The following is a 20,680-nucleotide window of genomic DNA, read 5'->3' as shown; positions in this document are numbered from 1 at the left end:
AACCCTCATCACATTTAAAATGTACTTGGATATGCACTTGAAGTGCTGCAACCTACAGGGCTACGGACCAAGACCAGGAAAGTGGGATTAGGCTGGATAGCGCTTTTTCGGCCGGCACAGACACGATGGGCCAAATGGTATCCTTCTGTGCCGTAAATTTCTATGATTCTATGATACTCCCTAATGTGAGTTATTTGATATCTGCCTCCTCAATCCCAAGGTGTCTGCTCACCATCCTGGGAAAAAAACAAATATATATATTTTTTATATTTTCTCTTGGGATTTATTTATTATGGCAAAGCATTTATTGCCCATCTATGATTGCTTTGAGGGCATTTATAGTCAACCAAATATTGTGGGGCTGAAGTCACATGTAGGCCAGACCAGGTAGATGTGGCAGGTTCTCTTGCTGAATTCAATTTCAGAATTTACCCTGGGTGGGATTATAAACTCATGACCTCCGGGTTACTCGTCCAGTACCATACTCTACTAATTAAGCAGTAGACACCTCTAGCCTAAACAAGTGGCTGTGGAATAACACTCCAGTATAAGCCACTGCCTTAAAGGGGGGGACAGAAAGGAAATTGAGTGGAAATTAAATATACGAGTTAGCACTCTGTTGATTAATTCTATCCAGCAGAATGTGGTAGAGCTTGAGCTAAAAAATGCAGGTCTAGAAATTCGTTCGGGCCAGTTTTCAAGTGTCAAAATGGGCGCAGGGAACAATCCCTGTGCCTGAAAGGAGGCCCGAAGATCGTGGAAAATTGGTCCTCGGGCCTCATCTAAAGAATGGTGGTGAGCTGTCGCCACTGTCACACCTCCACAGGCAGCTCGCCCAGCTGAACAATCGAACTTTGGACTGCCTGAGGGGAGCGGGAAGGGGGCTCATCGCAGCCAGCAGAAACGCACGGTATTTTGAATGGGCTGCGCTGCCCCTTAAAGCGGCTACACGCCCAAATAAAATGAAAGGGAACATTGGTAGAGACTGCCCAACTCACTTTACTCATGGCTAATAGAGAGGAGACTTTCTCTGGGTAAATCAAACTCAGCTTGCCAATGAGAAAAGGAAAGTTGTCTAACTCACTGCATCACTCAGTCCCCTATTTCTTTTTCATGTGGTAGAAGTTTAGTTTAATTTTATTTATTACAGATAGGAAGTACTGTACTTACAGTGAGGTCACCTGACTTTTCTAAAGGCCACCAACCCCGCAGACGTTTTTGCTGAAATATGGAGATAAGTTTAGTCTCAGAATCCTTTGCGATCATATCCAAGTCACATTTCTTAGCTGCTTTTGCACCATTAGGAAATCCATTCAGATCAAGTTCCACAGATCCTACAAACAGAAGGGGTCAGAAAAATACAAATGCACATGAAAAACTGCTTACATTGGATAAGTCCCTTCAGGTTATGGACAATGTTGTGAAGTGAATATTTTATCCATTCCCTTTTTTCAATCGTCTCTACATTTTAAATCCTACTTTTTTTTCCCCGCAGTTACCGTGCATCACCACATTCTCCACCAGTGGAGAAGCCAGGCCAACAGTCAACAGAAGAAGCAGGGAAAACAACCAATGAATTTGTGGCAACATTTACATTCAGGATGCTTGGAAGGAGCTAGTTTAACTTGGAAGGAGCTGGATGAAAATTACTACCAATCATTTAAAAAATCTGAGATTCATTCCCCTGAAGATGTAAAAATGACTTTGTCTCAGAACCTATTTGGGCAGAAAAATAAGTCACTGATAATGGCACTAACTTTATTCATTCACATTCATGACAACAGTAAAATATACCTGTAAATGCCGAGAGGTGTGCAATCAGTGGCCCAGCAGAGCACAAGGGGAAGCTAGATAAGTACATGAAGGAGAAAGCAATAGAAGGATATGCTGATAGGGTGAGATGAAGAGGTGTGGGAGGAGGCTCGTGTGGAACATAAACACCGGCATGGACCAGTTGGGGTGAATGGGCCATTTCTGTGCTGTAAATTCTATGGGGGCGATTTTCCCTGGATACCTTAGGCGGTAAAGAGCTTCCAAGGTGGCCAAGATGGGGTCTTAAGCTGAAAAAATGTTTTTGCCCGCATTTTACGCAAGACGCCATCTTGGCAAAGGAGTTGAAGCTTGCGCTAGGAATGGCCGCCCGAAGGATCGTTAGGGGGTTGACTGCCACTTAAGTTGCCTGCTAGCGCTCATTAAGGAGGCTGCATGGCATTTTGCTGGCCAGCGCGTGACCTAACGCCCTCTCATAATAGCGACCAGCTGATTGGGAGTAAACAAGTCGTTCCTGAGGATTTTGAGCGCTACTTAAAGGTATATCCCCTTTTACTGTTCACTTGCTGCTGGACTTTTGAAGAGGACTTTTGAGACACATCGGGAGACTTTGTGGGACACATTGTCAAGACTTCACCAACACTCGAGCAACATTTATTCTGGAAATTCTCTGAGGACTTCACCTATAAAGATTAAGTGCTGTGCTACTCTCTCTTATTGGACACCTTATAGGAGTCACCAGGAGAAAGGGAGTGCTTGGTGTTGTGTCTGTGTATAATAAGACACAGAGTGCAGGAGAAACGGTACAACAGGTGTTTACTCAACGTGGCTCACAGTGGAACTGCCTGTACAGATTACTACTCAGTGCTATATACAGGTGTGGTCACTGCCGGTACTACAGTATACATGAGCTGTAAAAAGTAGCTCCCCCCCCTTAAAGGTATACACATTACAATTCCTCCCCTTTTAGATTAACAGTACCATAACACTCATTTAACTATTAAATATCAAACTAATTACAATTAACACTTTTAACATGCAACATTAGCTGAAAATAGTCTATTTATATATTCAGTCTTTGGGGAGGCCTCCTGATCCTTTCTGGATAGCGCCTTTCCCGAGTGTCTTGCTCTTGGTGCGGAGGCGATTCTGGCCCCCTGTCGTCGGTTGGTTCATCAGCTTCCAATGCTACTGTTTCTGGGGTAGATGCGACCCGTATGTCAGGTTCATCACCAGGTACGTATGGGTGAGGCGTGGGGTTGACTTGTTGCTGTGACTCTAGGATCTGGTCAGCATGGCGTCTCACGATGCTCTCCCCAACGTCCACTGTGTACATTAGTGGGCCCTGCCGTGTGCATATCGTTCCTGGCTGCCATTTTTCTGTTCAGTAGTCGCGGGCCAAGACTGGTTGCCCTACATTGAAGCTCCTTGTTGGCTTCTCATGGATGTGCTGGAATTGCTTACTCTCAACATCTCTTCGTACGTTTGGTCTGAGCAAACCCAAGCGAGATCTTAACCTTCAGTTAAAGAACATCATGGCTGGGGCCTGGTTGGTGACTGCATGTGTCGCATTCTGGTAGGCGAACAGGAAATTGTCCACCTTGTGCTGCAGCGGAATGTTGTCATTGTACATAGCCTTTATTGCCTTCTTAAAGGTTTGTACGAACCTCTCAGCCAATCCATTTGTGGCTGGATGATACGGGGCGGATGTGTAATGCCTTACCCCATTCTTTTTCAAGGACCTCCTGAACTCTTCGGACACAAACTGTGGTCCGTTGTCGGAGCAAATCTGTTCTGGCAAGCCATTCCTGGCAAAAATGGTCCGTAGGACTGCAATAGTTTTCTCCGTGGTGGTGGAGGACATTTTGATGACCTCAGGCCATTTCGAGTGCGCATCCACGGCTATTAAAAACATTGAGTCCATGAATGGACCAGCAAAATCAATATGCACCCGTTGCCATGGAGATGAGGGCCGCTCCCATGGGTGTAGAGGGGCCTGTGGTGGTGCATTTTGGACTTTCTGGCATCCTGAGCAGCTCTTGGTCAGGTCCTCGATTTGTTTATCGATTCCCGGCCACCACACATAAGCCCTGGCTAGGCTTTTCATTTTTACCCCTCCCAGATGACCCTCATGAAGCTCATTGAGCACTCTATCCCTTAACTTGGGTGAAATTACCACTCGGGATCCACACATCAAGGTCCCCCGGCACACTGACAGCTGTTCTCTCCTTGTCGAGAATGCTGGCAACAGTGAGTCGCCATGTGCTGGCCATCCCTTCACCGTCAAATCATATACCCGAGACAGTGTCGGGTCATTTCGGGTTTCCTTTTCGATACAAGCGTTAGTTACCGGTAGGTATTCAACTATAGTCGAATGGAATATTTCGACAGGATCCACTGCTGGTGCTTCCTCCGCAGTAGGCAGTGGCAGGCGTGATAGCCCATCAGCATTTCCATGCTGTTTCGTGCCCTTATATTCAATCTCATAGTGGTGCGCCCCTAGAAAAAGTGACCATCTTTGTAGTCGTTGCGCAGTCATCACCGGAACGCCCTTCTTCGGATTAAAAATGGAGACAAGAGGCTGGTGATCAGTCAGCAAGGTGAATTTCTGCCTGTGCAGATAGTGATTGAACTTTTTCACTCCCCACACTAGGCTGAGGGCCTCCCTGTCAATCTGGGCGTAGTTACGCTCGGCTGAGGTTAGTGATCGTGACGCAAAGGCTATTGGCCTCTCTGAGCCGTCCGAGAATTTGTGCGACAGCACCGCTCCAATGCCGTAGGGTGATGCATCACATACCAACCGAATTGGTAATGCCGGGTTGTAATGGGCCAATGCCTCTTTTGATGTGATTAGTGTTTTGCTCTTCTGGAAAGCTCGTCTACATTCGTCACTCCACTTCCATGGCACCCCAGTTTGCAGTAGGGTGTTCAGTGGGTGTAGTATTGTAGACAAATTTGGCAAGAACTTATGGTAGTAGTTTGCCAGCCCGAGGAACGACCTCAGTTGTGACACATTTTCCGGTGCTGGAGCCTTGACTACTGCCTCAATCTTCTCTGGGGACTTATGTAGCCCCTCTTTATCGATAACGTGGCCACAATACGAGATCTGTTTTCTAAAAAACTCGCATTTGGGGTGGTTAGCTCGGAGCCCATATTCCTGCAATCTAGTGACCACCTGCTCCAGGTTGGCAAGGTGATCACTGTCATTTTCGCCCGTGACCAGGATGTCGTCCAAATAACACTGGGTCCCTGGGATCCCTTGCAGGGCTTGTTCCATTGCCCTCTGCCAAATAGCCGGAGCTGATGCTACCCCGAATACCAGCCAGTTGTATTGGTAGAGACCTTTATGGGTGTTGATTGTGAGGTATTTTTTTGATGCTTCTGCTACCTCCATTTGCAGATACGCCTGGGCCAGATCAATCTTAGTGAAGCGTTTCCCTCCAGATAGCGAGGCGAAAATATCTTCAATCCGCGGAAGTGGATATTGTACGGTGTGAAGGATCGGGTTCACTGTTACCTTAAAGTCCCCACAGATGCGAACCTTCCTTGGTTCCCCAGGCGTGCTGCTCAACGACTTTTTCATCACAGGGATGATGGATGTAGCCCACTCGCTCCAGTCTACCTTGGACAGTACACTTGAATGTTCCAGACTCTCAAGCTCTGCTTCGACGGCTGGGCGGATCGCATAAGGTCTGGCCTTAAAAAATTTTGGGCTTGCGTTTTCTTCAATTTTAATCATTGCTGTCATGCCTTTTAGTGTTCCGAGTCCTTGCTGGAACACACACTTCTTTCATGTCAGTTAGGATCTTTGACAGTCGCCCAGGTGTGACATCGTCATCCTTTTTGTCAGCCACAGTCAGTGCCTGTATGGAATGCCAATCCAGTTGTATTTTTCGGATCCATTCACGTCCCAGTAATGGTGGTCCTCCATCTTGCAATACATACAGGTCTAGTTTTGGTGTTTCCTTAACGTTATATATAACGGTCACCCTTATTTTTCCTTTGGGGTAGACTTTTTGCCCCGTGTACGTCTTCAAAATAATTTTTGTGTCTCTCAAGGGTATGTGTGAGAATAGCCGCTCATAGTCCCGTCGGTTTATGACTGTTAGGGCTGATCCTGTGTCCAATTCCATCTTTACCTGGACTCCTGCTATCTTGAGAGTGACCCAAATGGTTCGGTGATCCTCCGTTGTGATCACATTATTTAGTTTCAGACAACTCAGTTCCCTGCTTTTGGAGCCGTTATCACTCTTTTGTTCGTCTGAACTATTCTCCGTCATCTTATGTACCTTCTTGTGCTTTCCTTTGGTAGGTTTCTTATTGCTGGTTTTCTTTCCCGACCTGCAGACTCGTGCTATGTGTCCTACTTTTCCACACTGTCTGCACACTTTGTCTTTGAACCAGCAATCATTCTGGTCGTGCGTTGTTCTGCCGCAGCGATAGCACTTCTCTGTTCCATATGACATTTCGTTTGTGCCATATTCTTGCGGTCTCTGTTGTATCTCTACAGTGCCCCGTGCTGCTGCTTCATATGATACCGCAATGCTGAAAGCCTTTTCCAGCGTAAGGTCCTTTTCAGATAAAAGCCGTTTCTGGGTTCCTTCACTTTGAAGCCCACACACAAACTTGTCCCTTAAGGTATCTGCCAGTCCCGCTCCAAACTGGCAGTGTTTCGATAGTTTGCGCAGTTCTGTTAAATAATCAGCATTGCTTTCATCCTTATGCTGGTTCCGTCTGTGAAACTTGAATCTTTCTGCTATCAGCAGCGGTGTGGGGTTTAAATGTTCCTGTAGTATCGTTACTATGTCTTCAAAACTCTTTTCCATTGGCTTCGTTGGGGTTACTCGATTTTGTAATAACCCATACGTCTTTTCACCCATTAAATTTAACGATGCTGACGCTTTCTTGTCATCTGACACCTCATTTGCCTTGCAGTACACCTCTATTCGTTCGACATATGTAGTCCAATCTTCGACTTCATTGTCAAATGCGGTGATACTGCCACTCTTCGGCATTTTGGGTGTGGTTTAAAATGGCGTCTCCCAATGGCTTAAAATGGCATCTCCCACGCTTTCCTTCCTCCCCCGCTGCTGCCAACGCCGCTCCCGGCGGTTCTCGTGGCAATGGCAGCGCCCTGTAGGTTTCGCGCGCTTCTCCTGCGCTGCTGCCAACGCCGCTCTCGGCGGTCCTCGTGGCAATGGCGGCGTCTCGCGGGTTTCTACGCGTCTCTCTCTCCCTCTCCGACGCTGCTCAGCCCCTGAACACCGGCTGTGCCCTGTGCGCTCTGCCCTCGCTCTCTCTCTCCCCCGTCGACGCTGCTCGGCCCTTTGCTGTGCATCTCGGTCGGGCTCTAACCCGTCGCTGTCCGGGAAGGGTCTGCGCACTACCTGTTGCCAGCCCGTTTCGCTGGACCACCTCGACTGGAAAGCCAAGCCTGGCTCTCGACAGCCTCCCCCGCAATTCTCGAGTCTCTGCTGGATGACTGGGCGGTTGCCCGTGGTCGACGCCCGAGTCTCTGGCTTTGACCTCCAATCCACTGATCTCCAGGAATGAATCCCCGGGAGGTGATGCAGAGTTGCAGGTAGGTTCGAACTTGCCTTGTCGCCAATGTTGTGTCTGTGTATAATAAGACACAGACTGCAGGAGAAACGGTACAACAGGTGTTTACTCAACGTGGCTCACAGTGGAACTGCCTGTACAGATTACTACTCAGTGCTATATACAGGTGTGGTCACTGCCGGTACTACAGTATACATGAGCTGTAAAAAGTAGTTCCCCCCTTAAAGGTATATACATTAGACTTGGTCATCGCTATCGTGCTAGGGGTCCCCCTTGGTCTCCAGGAGGAATGGGAGGAGGACGAGGACATGAGGCCAGGCAGAGCAGCACCAGCTGCTGCAGGAGGGAGGGACAGGAGGCCGAGGTGGACTCCTTCCCCCATCTGCGGGTACAGGACATCCCCCCTCCTCCAGGACCTCCAGTGCCACGTTTGAGAACCTGTGTGTCCTCTCACTTGGTCCCTTAGCCATCCTGAAATGTGCCGCTGTGTGTCATCCAGCACACTCCACACCTTCAGTGGAAGTGGGTGCGTCGAGCCCACATATACTGCTTCACGAAAATTGTGTCTAATCAGCACTTGAGTGCTATACCTGCAGGTGTCTGCTTTAGCACCTCCAAGCAACTTCAAATTATGGTAATCAGCAATTAGGACCAAAATTGCGTGCTAAAACCAGACTTTCAAAAAGGCGCGTGTTATTAGCACAACATCCATTTAGCACCCATTTTTGCCCTTTCACCAAAATAAACCCCTATGCAGTGAGTTGTTATGATCTGGAATGCACTGCCTGAAAGAGTGGTGGAAGCAGATTCAATAGTAACTTTCAAAAGGGAATTGGATAAATACTTGAAGGAGTAAAAATTGCAGGGCTATGGGGAAAGAACAGGGGAGTGGGATTATTTGGATAGCTCCAGAGGCACGGTGGACCAAATGGCCTCCTTCTGTGCTATATCATTCTATGATTCTTTCTGAGCCCAGAAATGACACCATGAGCTAAGTGGTTACCTGTCCATGCTGGGAGGGATCCTTCTTCACAGCTTCATGCCACTTTTGTAGGAGGAGCTAGGGCAGGATGGGATGGGCAGATTAGAAGATTTCCCTGGTGGTGTCATCACCACTACCGTGAGTTGAACAAAGAGGTCAGAGGACAAATTTGAATAGTTGAAATTTGGAACTATAATATCTACAAACACATTGCCACAAGATCCCGGGAGGCCAATCAGAGAATCTGGATGAATTCTAGAATAAGGAAAATAATGCGGTGGACACCAATATTGAATACTTCCATTTTTTTCAAGATAAAAATGATCTGACAATCGATCCCTTTGAAATTATTTACTTCAGAATTGTGGGTAAGTGAGCGAAGGGTGTATTCAAACAGCAACCCTTGCTGATTTTTCCCCTCCCTAGAAGGGTGCTAAGGCCAATTGTTGTATCTCTATTACATGATGCTATCCAAGAGGTTTTGCCTTCAATTAAATGTGGGAAATGAAGTCTCTAACATGAACACTGTTTTCTAAATAAGCAAATTCTGACCCAATTTAGATTTTGATCAGCTTTATCTCTACTCTGGATACAAAGCTAAAGTAGAATTGAGGAAAACTAACTGAACCGGTTTCATACCCTGTATAATGCCAACAACTAGCATTTCTGTAATCTTTACCCAAAACATCAAACTATCTCCCTACTTACAGAGATGCTCACACACTTGCTGCGTATGTCCAGCGTTTGCTGTTTTTATTTCTGACTTCTAGCATTTGCAATTAGCGTGGTAGGTTTTCCCCTGGAGTTACGCTGGGAAGCCCTGTTTCTGAGCTGCGGCACTATTTCCAGGATGTCCCATCAGAACTGATGGGGTGGGAGGAGGTTATAACATGCCCACCTATACACAAGTGGGCACATTGAAATAATAAAGGAATGACAAAAATACGTCATCCAACGTATAATCCGCCATTTATGCCATTGCAATGCTGGCCTGAGGGATCCCGATTCATCACCGGCATTTACTGCAAGGGTCACTTCAAATGTAAGTTCCCCAAAAACCGATGTCATCAATTTTTTTTTAATGTACTTGTACTTGGGATGTGGACAATGCTAGCAAAGTGGTGTTTATTGCCCATCCCTAGTTGCCCTGAAGAACCAATCACGTAGTGTGGGACTGGAGATATATGTAGGCCAGGCCGGCTAAAGTTCGAACGGCTCGCTTCCCTAAAGGACATTAGTAGGCCAGTTGAGTTTTGACAACAGGATGAACATAAGAACATAAGAAGTAGGAGCAGGAGTAGGCCATACGGCCCCTCGGGCCTGCTCCGCCATTCAATAGGATCATGGCTGATCCGAACCTAGACTCACGTCCACTTCCCTGCCCACTCCCCGTAACCCCGAATTCCCTTATCAGCTAGGAAACTGTCTATCTCCATTTTAAATTTATTTAATGTCGCAGCTTCCACAGCTCTCTGAGGTAGCAAATTCCATAGATTTACTGCCCTCTGAGTGAAGAAGTTGCTCCTCATCTCAGTTTTGAAAGGGCAGCCCCTTATTCTAAGATTATGCCCCCTAGTTCTAGTCTCACCCATCAGTGGAAACATCCTCACCGCATCCACCCGATCAAGCCCCCTCACAATCTTATATGTTTCGATAAGATTGCCTCTCATTCTTCTGAATTCCAATGAGTAGAGGCCCAACCTACTCAACCTTTCCTCATAAGTCAACCCCCTCATCTCCAGAATCAACCGAGTGAACCTTCTCTGAACTGCCTCGAGAGCAAGTATATCTTTTCTTAAATATGGAAACCAAAACTGTACGCAGTATTCCAGGTGTGGCCTCACCAGTACCCTGTATAACTGAAGCAAGACTTCCCTGCTTTTATACTCCATCCCCCTTGCAATAAAAGCCAAGATTCCATTGGCCTTCCTGATCACCTGCTGTACCTGCATACTAACCTTCTGTGTTTCATGCACCAGGATCCCCAGATCCCTTTGTACTGTAGCACTTTGCAGTTTCTTTCCATTTAGATAATAACTTGCTCTTTGATTTTTTCTGCCAAAGTGCATAACCTCACACTTTCCAACATTATATTCCATCTGTCAAATTTCTGCCCACTCACTTAGCCTGTCTATGTCCTTTTGCAGGTTTTTTATGTCCTCCTCACTCACTGCTTTCCCTCCCATCTTTGTATCGTCGGCAAACTTGGATACGTTGCACTCCGTCCCTTCCTCCAAATCGTTAATATAGATTGTAAAGAGTTGGGGTCCCAGCACTGACCCCTGCAGAACACCACTCGTCACTGATTGCCAACCTGAGAATGAACCATTTATCCCAACTCTCTGTTTTCTGTTAGATAGCCAATCTTCCACCCATGCCAGTATATTGCCCCCAACCCTGTGATTTTTTATCTTGTGCAGTAATCTTTTGTGTGGCACCTTGTCAAATGCCTTTTGGAAGTCCAAATACACCACATCCACTGGTTCCCCTTTATCCACTCTGTTTGTTACGTCCTCAAAGAATTCGAGCAAATTTGTCAAACATGACTTCCCCTTCATAAAACCACGCTGACTCTGTCTGATTAAATTATGCTTATCCAAATGTCCTGTTACTGCTTCCTTAATAATGGACTCCAACATTTTACCAACCATAGCCGTTAGGCTAACTGGTCTATAGTTTCCAGCCTTTTGTCTACTTCCCTTTTTAAATAAGGGCGTTACATTAGCAGTTTTCCAATCTGCTGGGACCTTTCCTGAATCCAGGGAGTTTTGGAAAATTACCACTAATGCATCCACAATCCCTACCGCTACTTCTCTCAAGGCCCTAAGATGTAAGCCATCAGGTCCAGGGGATTTATCCGCCTTTAGTCCCATTATCTTACCGAGTACAAACTCCTTAGTGATTTTAATCATGTTTAACTTGGTGGCATAGTGGTTAGCACTGTTGCCTCACAGCACCAGAGACCCGGGTTCAAATCCGGCCTCGGGCGACTGTCTGTGTGGAGTTTGCACATTCTCCCCGTGTTTGCGTGGGTTTCCTCCGGGTGCTCCGGTTTCCTCCCACAGTCCAAAGATGTGCGGGTTAGGTTGATTGGCTATGATAAATTGACCCTTAGTGTTAGGGGGATTAAATACGTGGAGTTACGGGGATAGGGTGGGATATGTGTTGGTGTAGGGGTTGCAGGGATCGGGTGGGATATGTGTCGGTGCAGGCTTGATGGGCCGAAATGGCCTCTATCTGCACTGTTGTGATTCTGTGATTTCTGTGAACTCCTCCCCCCCATAGCCCCCTGTTTGTCCAGTGTTGGGATATTTTTAGTGTCCTCTACTGTAAAGACTGATACAAAATATTTGTTCAGCGTTTTTGCCATCTCCATGTTCCCCACCGCTAATTTCCCGGTCTCGTCCTCTAAGGGACCAACATTCACTTTAGCCACCCTTTTTCTTTTTATATAACTGTAGAAACTCTTGCTATCTGTTTTTATATTTTTTGCTAGTTTACTTTTATAATCTATCTTCCCTTTCTTAATTAATCTTTTAGTTATTCTTTGCTGGCTTTTAAATGCTTCCCAATCTTCTATCCTCCCATTAGATTTGGCTACTTTATATGCCCTTGTTTTCAGTCAGATACTATCCTTTATTACTTTACTTAGCCACGGATGGCTGTCTTTTCTTTTACGCTCCTTTTTCCTCAGTGGAATATATTTTTCACAGAAATCACAGAAACCCCACAGTGCAGATAGAGGCCATTTCGGCCCATCGAGCCTGCACCGACACATATCCCACCCAATCCCCGTAACCCCTACACCAACACATATCCCACCCTATCCCTGTAACCCCATGTATTTAATCCCCCTAACACTAAGGGTCAATTTATCATAGCCAATCAACCTAACCCGCACATCTTTGGACTGTGGGAGGAAACCGGAGCACCCGGAGAAAACCCACGCAAACACGGGGAGAATGTGCAAACTCCACACAGACAGTTGTGAAGTATCACCTTGAATGTACACCACTGCTCATGTACCGTCTTACACTTTAATCTATTTCCCCAGTCCACTTTAGTCAACTCTGCTCTCATACCTTCATAGTCTCCTTTATTTAAGCTTAGTACGCTGGTTTGAGATCCAACTCTCTCACCCTTCAACTGAATTTGGAATTCAACCATGTTATGGTCACTCATTCCAAGGGGATCCTTTACTAGGACATTTTTTATTAATCTTGTCTCATTACACAGGACCAGATCTAAGATTGCCTGCCCCCTGGTTGGTTCAGTAACGTACTGCTCAAGGAACCCGTCCCTAATGCACTCTATGAACTCTTCCTCAAGGCTGCCCTGCCCAATTTGATTTGTCCAGTCAATATGAAAGTTAAAATGCCCCATGATTATAGCTGTTCCCTTATTACAAGCCCCAACTATTTTCTGATTTATACTTCGACCAACAGAGTTGCAACTGTTAGGAGGCCTATAGACTACGCCCACTAGTGACTTTTTCCCCTTATTATTCCTTATCTCCACCCAAACCATTTCACTATCCTAATCCATTGACCCAATATCATTTCTCACTATTGCAGTGATTCCATCCTTTATTAACATAGCCACCCCACCTCCCTTTCCTTTCTGTCTGTCCTTCATAATTGTCAAATACCCCTGGATGTTTAGTACCCAGTCATGGTCACCTTGCAGCCATGTCTCCGTAATGGCCACCAGATCATACCCATGTGTAGTTATTTGTACCATCAACTCGTCTATTTTGTTACGAATGCTGCGTGCATTCAGATAAAGAACTTTAAAATATGTTTTGTGACAATTTATTCCTGCTTTTACCCCCTTTACTACTTTAAAATGGCGGCTTTAACGGTCAACTTTTTCAGTTGCCAACCCACAAATCACCAGATTTATCAAACTTAATTTCAGAAAGTGCCATGGTGGGTTTTCAACTCACCACTTCTGGGTTGCTAGGCATGTACAAAAACCACGAGTGTAACATAGACTGGCAGAGGCTTAGGTACCAAGTTTTTTTACATTTAAACTTTTGCGCCCGCAGAGCTGCACTGTTCCAGGCGATCAGGGCCCAGCACGAACAATTACTGCTCCTAATCCAGGTAGTCTTCAAAAATAGACTTTAAATGACTGTGAGGCTAAAAAAAAACATCCGCTGTCAAGAGTGCATCTTTGTGGTAGGTAGAAGTCTCACCATGCCGAAGGTGCTCCCAATTCCTCAAAAGCGGAAGATCTAAACCCTTGTCTTTTTATGTCTATTGATTGCCTTGGAGTTAGATTTGAAATCAGGTTTCCGATATGAAAGGACAATATTTCAACACAGTGAGCTCCCAAATTCTTTCTTTAAGCTTCTGCAAGAAAAACAGGAAGCATTCCAAGTTACTGGCTTACCTAGGAAGTCATCAGAAGAAAGCCTCTCAAAATCCCAGACTTGAAGTACAAGGACTGCGGGAACTTTGCGTTCAGTCTTGTCTAAAGAGAAAATGGATTCCCTTTTGCATACGACCATCTGTTTCTCCGCAGGTATGTAGTTGAAAGGAAAAATAAAGCGCCAATTGAAGTTTCCAGTCCCAGTCAAGGAGTTGTAATGCACATCTGTTTCTTTCTTATCCTCTTCTTTTCCCTTTAGCCAGCTAAAAGAAAGAGTGTTTGAAATGTTAAAAGTATTTTGCACCCGAGACAAGTACACACTGCTAGAGAGAATAAGGCTCCTACATCTTGTCCAGAATCCAATAGGATTCCAACTGTCCAATGTTTTTATGAATAAGAACATAAGAACATAAGAAATAGGAGCAGGAATACGCCACTTGGCCCCTCAAGCCTGCTCCGCCATTCAATAAGATCATGGCTGATCTTGGGCTCAAAGCCACTTCCCAGCCCGCTCCCCATAACCCTTCACTCCCTTATCTTGCAAAAATTTGTCTATCTCCACTTTAAATGTATTTAATGACCCAGCCTCCTCCGCTCTCTGGGGCAGAGAATTCCACAGATTTACGACCCTCTGAGAGAAGTTCCTCCTCATCTCAGTTCTAAAAGGGCGACCCTTTATTCTGAGACTGTGCCCCCGAGTTCTAGATTTCCCCACGAGGGGAAACATCCTCTCTGCCTCTACCTTGTCGAGTCCCCTCAGTATCTTATATGTTTCGATAAGATCACCTCTCATTCTTCTAAATTCCAATGAGTATAGGCCCAGCCTGCTCAACCTTTCCTCAGAAGTCAGCCCCCTCATCTCTGGAATTAACCTAGTGAATCGTCTCTGAATTGCCTCCAATGCAAGTATTTCCTTCCTTAAATAAGGAAGGATATACTTGAAATTTGAAACATTTAGACTCACTTGCCGATTTGTACAGGTAATAGAAAAGGTTAACCCGGAACACTGGATTGTGTGCAGGAGCCGCCAGAGGACTGCACAGTCTGTGATGTCCTGGACTTTGGAAAAACATGGGGTTAAACTTTAACTTGGGCCCACTGTCTTAAATGGGGCGGCAGAGATCTGAAAATGACTCACCGCCCCGTTTAGGCCAGCGTTCCGGCTGCTGCCCCCATCAAAGGGGCCAACGCATCTGCCTGGCTCGGGCAGTAGTCCCTTTTAATATGCGAATTGGGGTCCTATGACATAGATGGGACCCTGATTGCCACTTTAGAACTAAACTGGGTGGAGCGTGTGCCATGGACTTCTGAAGAGGAGCCCAAAGGTAGTGTTAAGTCTGTGTGTTATAGTGATAATTACTACACAGACTACAAGAGTAAATTCAACAGGTCTTTACTGGTTGGAGGTCGGGACTATACTGAATACAATATTAATACACAGTGCTTATATACCGGTGTGGTCACCACCGGTATTACGTATACAGCAGCCAGAGAAAGTAGTACATCTCTTAAGGTGGAACAGGCTTAAGTTCTCTTAAGGTGGAACAGGTTACATACACCACAATCCTCCCTTTTTAGCTTAACAGTCATATCCCCATTTAACATAACATAATAACATATATACATATATAACTTCAGGTATAACAGTTCAAAGGTTCAGTCTCTCAGGAGGCTTTCTGATGCGGCTTGGATAACGCCTCTCAGTAGTCTCTGATTCTTGTTGTTGAGGTGCCTCCTCTATTTGGTTTCCAATGTATTGGGTGTCATCATCATCAAGTACATTCCCTGCCGAGGTAGATGCCTCAGGTTCATTAACGTCTTCCACAGTTGTCTCTGTCACAACCATGGGTTCGACCCTTGCTCTCGACTCTACCAGTTGATCCGCATGACGCCTTATCACATTATGACCAATATCTACTGTGTACATCAGAGGTCCTTGTCTGGCCCGAATTGTTCCGGACTGCCATTTTTCGTTTCCATAGCCCCTTGCCAACACTGGTTGTCCTACGTCGAAAGTTCGAGTGGTCTTGTTGTTAATATGCCGAAACTGTTTGTTTTCCACTTCCCTCCGCACATTTGGTTTTAACAAGTCCAACTTGGACCGCAACCTCCTGTTATAAAACATCATGGCAGGACTTTGGTTATCGGAAGTGCATTTTGCACTTTTTGGCACCCAGCACAGCTTTTCGTTAACTCCTCAATCTGTTGGTCAATACCCGGCCACCATACATAAGCCCTAGCAAGACTTTTCATTTTAACTCCCCCCAGATGACCTTCATGCAGTTCGTTTAAAACTCTTTCCCTTAACTTGGGAGGAATAATCACTCTTGTACCGTACATCAAGGTACCATGGCAGACGGACAGCTGGTCTCGCCTTGCCGAAAATGCCGGTAACAGAGGATCACCCCGTGTTGGCCATCCTTTCACTGTCACCTCGTAGACTCTGGACAGTGTCGGGTCGTTCCTGGTTTCTCTTTCAATACTTGCATTGGTGACTGGTAAACACTCGATGATGGTCGAATGAAATAACTCAACAGGGTCAACTTTCGTCGTGCCTTCTTCTTCAGGTAGTGGCAGGCGCGACAGCCCATCAGCATTGCCATGCTGTTTCGTACCTTTGAATTCTATTTGATATTGATGTGCCCCTAGGAAAAGAGACCATCTCTGGAGACGCTGCGCTGTCATCACCGAAACACCATTCTTAGGGTTAAAAATGGATACCAACGGTTGATGGTCTGTCAGAAGTGTGAATTTTTGGCCCTGCAGGTAATGATTAAACTTCTTCACTCCCCATACAAGGCTAAGAGCCTCCCTATCGATCTGCACATAGTTGCGCTCAGCGGAGGTCAATGATCTGGATACAAACGCGACTGGCCTTTCCGTGCCATTTGGCAACTTGTGTGAGAGTACTGCCCCAATACCATATGGAGAAGCATCACAAGCCAACCGAATAGGCAGTGTCGGGTTGAAGTGAGCCAACACTTCCTCTGAGGTGATCAATTCTTTGCTTTTGCGAAATGCCTTCTTACAGTTTTCGCCCCATTCCCATGGTACCCCTTTCTGTAAAAGAGCGTTTAACGGGTGCAGTACCGTGGATAGATTTGGCAGAAATTTATGGTAATAGTTAATTAATCCTAGAAACGACCTCAACTGAGAGACATTCTCCGGAGCGGGAGCCTTTACAACTGCCTCAATCTTGTCAGGAGACTTATGAAGCCCCTCCCGGTCAATGACATGGCCACAGTACGAGATCCGCTTCTGGAAGAACTCACATTTCTGCCGATTTACTCTAAGTCCATACTCTTTCAGTCTGTTGAGCACCAGTTCCAAGTTTGCGAGATGTTGTTCATCACCATCACCTGTGATCAGAATATCATCCAGGTAACATTGTGTGCCTGGAATTCCCTGTAATACCTGCTCCATGGCCCTCTGCCAAATTGCTGGAGCCGATGCCACTCCAAAAACCAGCCTATTGTACCGGTACAACCCTCGATGCGTGTTGATCGTGAGGTATTGGCGTGACTCTTCCTCAACCTCCATCTGCAAGTACGCCTGTGCCAGGTCTATCTTGGTGAAGTGTTTCCCGCCAGACAATGAAGCGAAAATATCCTCAATCCGTGGAAGCGGATACTGCACCGTGTGAAGCACCGGATTAACGGTGATTTTGAAGTCTCCACAGATGCGAACCTTCCCTGGATCTCCTGGCTTGTTGCTCGCAGGACGTTTCATAACGGGAACAATGGGCGTAGTCCACTCACTCCAATCTACCTTAGACAGTACACCTGAACGTTCTAGTGCTTCCAGTTCCGCTTCAACAGTAGGTCGTATTGCATAGGGTACCGGTCTGGCTTTAAAAAATTTTGGTTGTGCATGTTCATCAATCTTGATGTTTGCCGTAATTCCTCTCAGTGTTCCCAGTCCCTGCTGGAACACCTCTTTAGCATCATCCAATATTCTGGACAATCGTTTAGGTTTGACATCTGTTTCCCCGGAATCTACCATTAGTGCCTTCAAGGAGTGCCAGTCCATATTAATTTTCCTAATCCACTCCCGTCCTAGTAGTGGTGGACCTCCTTCAGGTAGCACATATAAGTCCATTACTTGGCTTTCTTCGCCCTTGTGGACCATTTCTACCTCTATTTTTCCGATGGGGTACACTCTTTGCCCCGTGTATGTTTTCAATATAATCTCCGTATCCTGTAGGGGAATATGTTGGAATAACCTTCTGTAATCTTTCTTATTCATGACCGTCAATGCCGATCCAGTGTCCAATTCCATTTTTACTTGGACTCCTGCTATCTGAAGAGTGACCCAAATTGTCTGGAGATCTGCATCCTTACCAACATTGTGTACTCTTAAGCTATCCAGTTCATTACTGCTAGCATCTGAATCTGACTTCTGTTCGGTCAAACTGTTCTTTGTCACCTTGTGTACCTTTGCGTATTTTCCTTGCGGTGACTTTTTGTTGCTGGTCTTCTTTCCTGACCGGCATACTTTAGCTATGTGGCCAAGCCTGCCACACATTCTGCATTCTTGGTTTTTAAACCAACACTGGTTCTGATCGTGCGTTGTCTTTCCACAACGATAACATTTGACAGAACTCAAACCCAATTTGTTTGTACTGAGTTCCGGTGACCGTAGCTGCATTACTGCCGTGCCTCTCGCTGCGGCTTCGTGTGCTGCTGCCATAGTGACCGCCTTCTCAAGCGTCAGCTCATTCTCCTCGAGCAGTCGCTTTTGTGTATCCTGTTTAAATAAACCACACACAAATTTATCTCGTAGTGCCTCTGTCAGTCCCGTTCCAAACTGACAATATTTTGCTAGCTTACGTAATTCCATCAAATATTCAGCATTGCTTTCATTCTGCAGCTGCCTTCTGTCGTAAAATTTAAATCGTTCCGCTAGCATCAGCGGCGTGGGGTTTAGATGATTTTTCAGGACAGTAACAATCTTATCGAACGTCTTATCCGCCGATTCATCTGGTGATAATAGGTGTTTCAATTGCCCGTATGTCTTCGCACCCATTAAATTTAATAATGTTAGTGCTTTATCTGCATCAGGAATTTTATTTGCCTTACAATAATTTTGTATGCGTTCTACATACATGGCCCAATCTTCGGTGTCACTATCAAAGGTATTAATGTTCCCATGTTTAGGCATCGTTGCAATTTATTGTATTTTTATGTTATCCAAGGTGGCGGCTTCCCGCTCTTGTCGTCGTCCTCCGCCCACAAAATGGCGGTTTTCCCGCGCTTGGCGGTCTTCAACCGTCCCCCGACGCTGTCTCCGCTTCACCGCGGCTCTCGCGCCTTCAGTTTCCCCAGACGCTGCGCCTTTTAGCCCGAATGCGGCCCTTATCTCCGGTCGCGATCGATGTCCCCGCGCTGCGCCTCTCGCTCGAAAGTGGCCCGGCCCTTACCTCCGGTCGCGATCGATCTCACCGCCCTTATTCCTCCGTCTTCCCAGCCCCGTCTGTACAGCCAACACGGTTGACTTTCTGTCGCGTCGCTGCCCGGCTTACCCACCACCGAGGTAGAAAAGAAGAAAGCTGACAGTCGCTGATGGAGGCTTCGAGGTCAGGATGTCTTCTGCACTCCGGTTTCTCGATGCCTGCCGCTCGGCGTGTCTTCCAGTAGGGTGATGAGGGTGGAAACCTCTCTTCAACGTCCTGTCTGTGGACGAAGCCACCGTGGAAATAACTGCCGCAGGGTAAGAATCGGACTCGTCGCCACTGTTAAGTCTGTGTGTTATAGTGATAATTACTACACAGACTACCAGAGTAAATTCAACAGGTCTTTACTGGTTGGAGGTCGGGACTATACTGAATACAATATTAATACACAGTGCTTATATACCGGTGTGGTCACCACCGGTATTACGTATACAGCAGCCAGAGAAAGTAGTACATCTCTTAAGGTGGAACAGGCTTAAGTTCTCTTAAGGTGCAACAGGTTACATACACCACAGGTAGGTTTTTATTTATTTTTGTGGGGCCAGGAGCAGCAGGAGTGCTCCTCTGGGCTGTGCAAAAATAATCCGGGCCACTGCTACACCCGTTCCTCCAACCAGCGCAGGCGGACACCCCCGACCTACCTTTTTCTCCAGCCTGGGGCTGCCCAATATTCTGTCAGATTAGCGCCAGCAAGCTTCCCTGGTGGCCCGCGGCCTGCCGAGTGTACGGTAATGAGGCCCAGCCCTAAAAACGGACCAGGCTCCCAGCAGCACCATCAGACAGCCGGCTGCCGTGCTCTACGGGCAGGCTACCCAATAGTCAAAATCTGGCCTCTGATGTCTCAAACAAATTGCACAGCTCTCTCATTCTGCTGCTGGGTGCCCACATGGGAAGTGATGGAATTGTTTGCACCGTCAAGCAACACGAGTCACCTGCTTGCTACATCGGTGAATTGCTGATTGTCTGCTGCTGATGTTCCCTGTGGCAGCTTGGAATGAGCCAAACACCTAAAGGTTCAGGGATGTGCTGACCTTAACAACCAATGCCATTGCCATTGATGTGATGGAAGTTGGCTAGAAGTTCCGTCACTGCCTCTCCAGTGAAGCCTCGCATGCAAAGGCAGTCTGCCCCTGACATTCCAAGGTAAGTGTGGCCTCAACCTGTATATGCAACTTTGTGGGTAAGGGTATATGAGTAAGGGTAGTCTATCTCTGATGCACGTGACCTGCCTAGCATTCCTCCTTTTGCCTATTCCTCAAATAACACAGCAAAAGATGAACCATCATTTCAATGCCTAGTTTCAAAATTCTAACTGTAGCAACTAAAAATGTGGTAGCCAAAACATTTGGGCAAAAACTAGAGCTGAAATCACAAATCAAAAGAAAAATGACACTTTCAGATATGAAAAAACAGAAATTCCCTTCCTTACTGCCACCCGTTAGCGCTGGAATCCTTGCGAAAAATGGCAGCTGCCACCCTAACGCCCTTCTCTGGCACGGGACTCGGTGGCTGCCATTTTGGTGAGGGCCTTGGCGCTGCCAATA

General features: G+C 46.3%; 1 protein-coding gene across 1 annotated transcript in view; it reads right to left on the bottom strand.

The window, feature by feature from the left end:
• Nucleotides 1-20,680, bottom strand: part of LOC147081741 (fer-1-like protein 6) — a gene marked incomplete at its 5' end in the record, with an annotated part of 213,804 nt that overhangs the window by 17,639 nt on the left and 175,485 nt on the right. The window contains 2 exons of the mRNA XM_085980729.1: nt 1,171-1,334; nt 13,706-13,947. Of these exons, the coding sequence (XP_085836855.1) occupies nt 1,171-1,334; nt 13,706-13,947 (406 nt within the window). The remainder of the gene's footprint in view (nt 1-1,170; nt 1,335-13,705; nt 13,948-20,680) is intronic.

Source organism: Somniosus microcephalus, unplaced genomic scaffold, assembly GCF_052327205.1.
Source record: "Somniosus microcephalus isolate GS21.2 unplaced genomic scaffold, FLI_Smic_1.0 scaffold473, whole genome shotgun sequence".
In the NCBI taxonomy this organism is placed as follows: Eukaryota; Metazoa; Chordata; class Chondrichthyes; order Squaliformes; family Somniosidae; genus Somniosus; species Somniosus microcephalus.
Note: the sequence above shows the minus strand (reverse complement) of the source record. Positions and strands in the feature narration are given on the sequence as shown.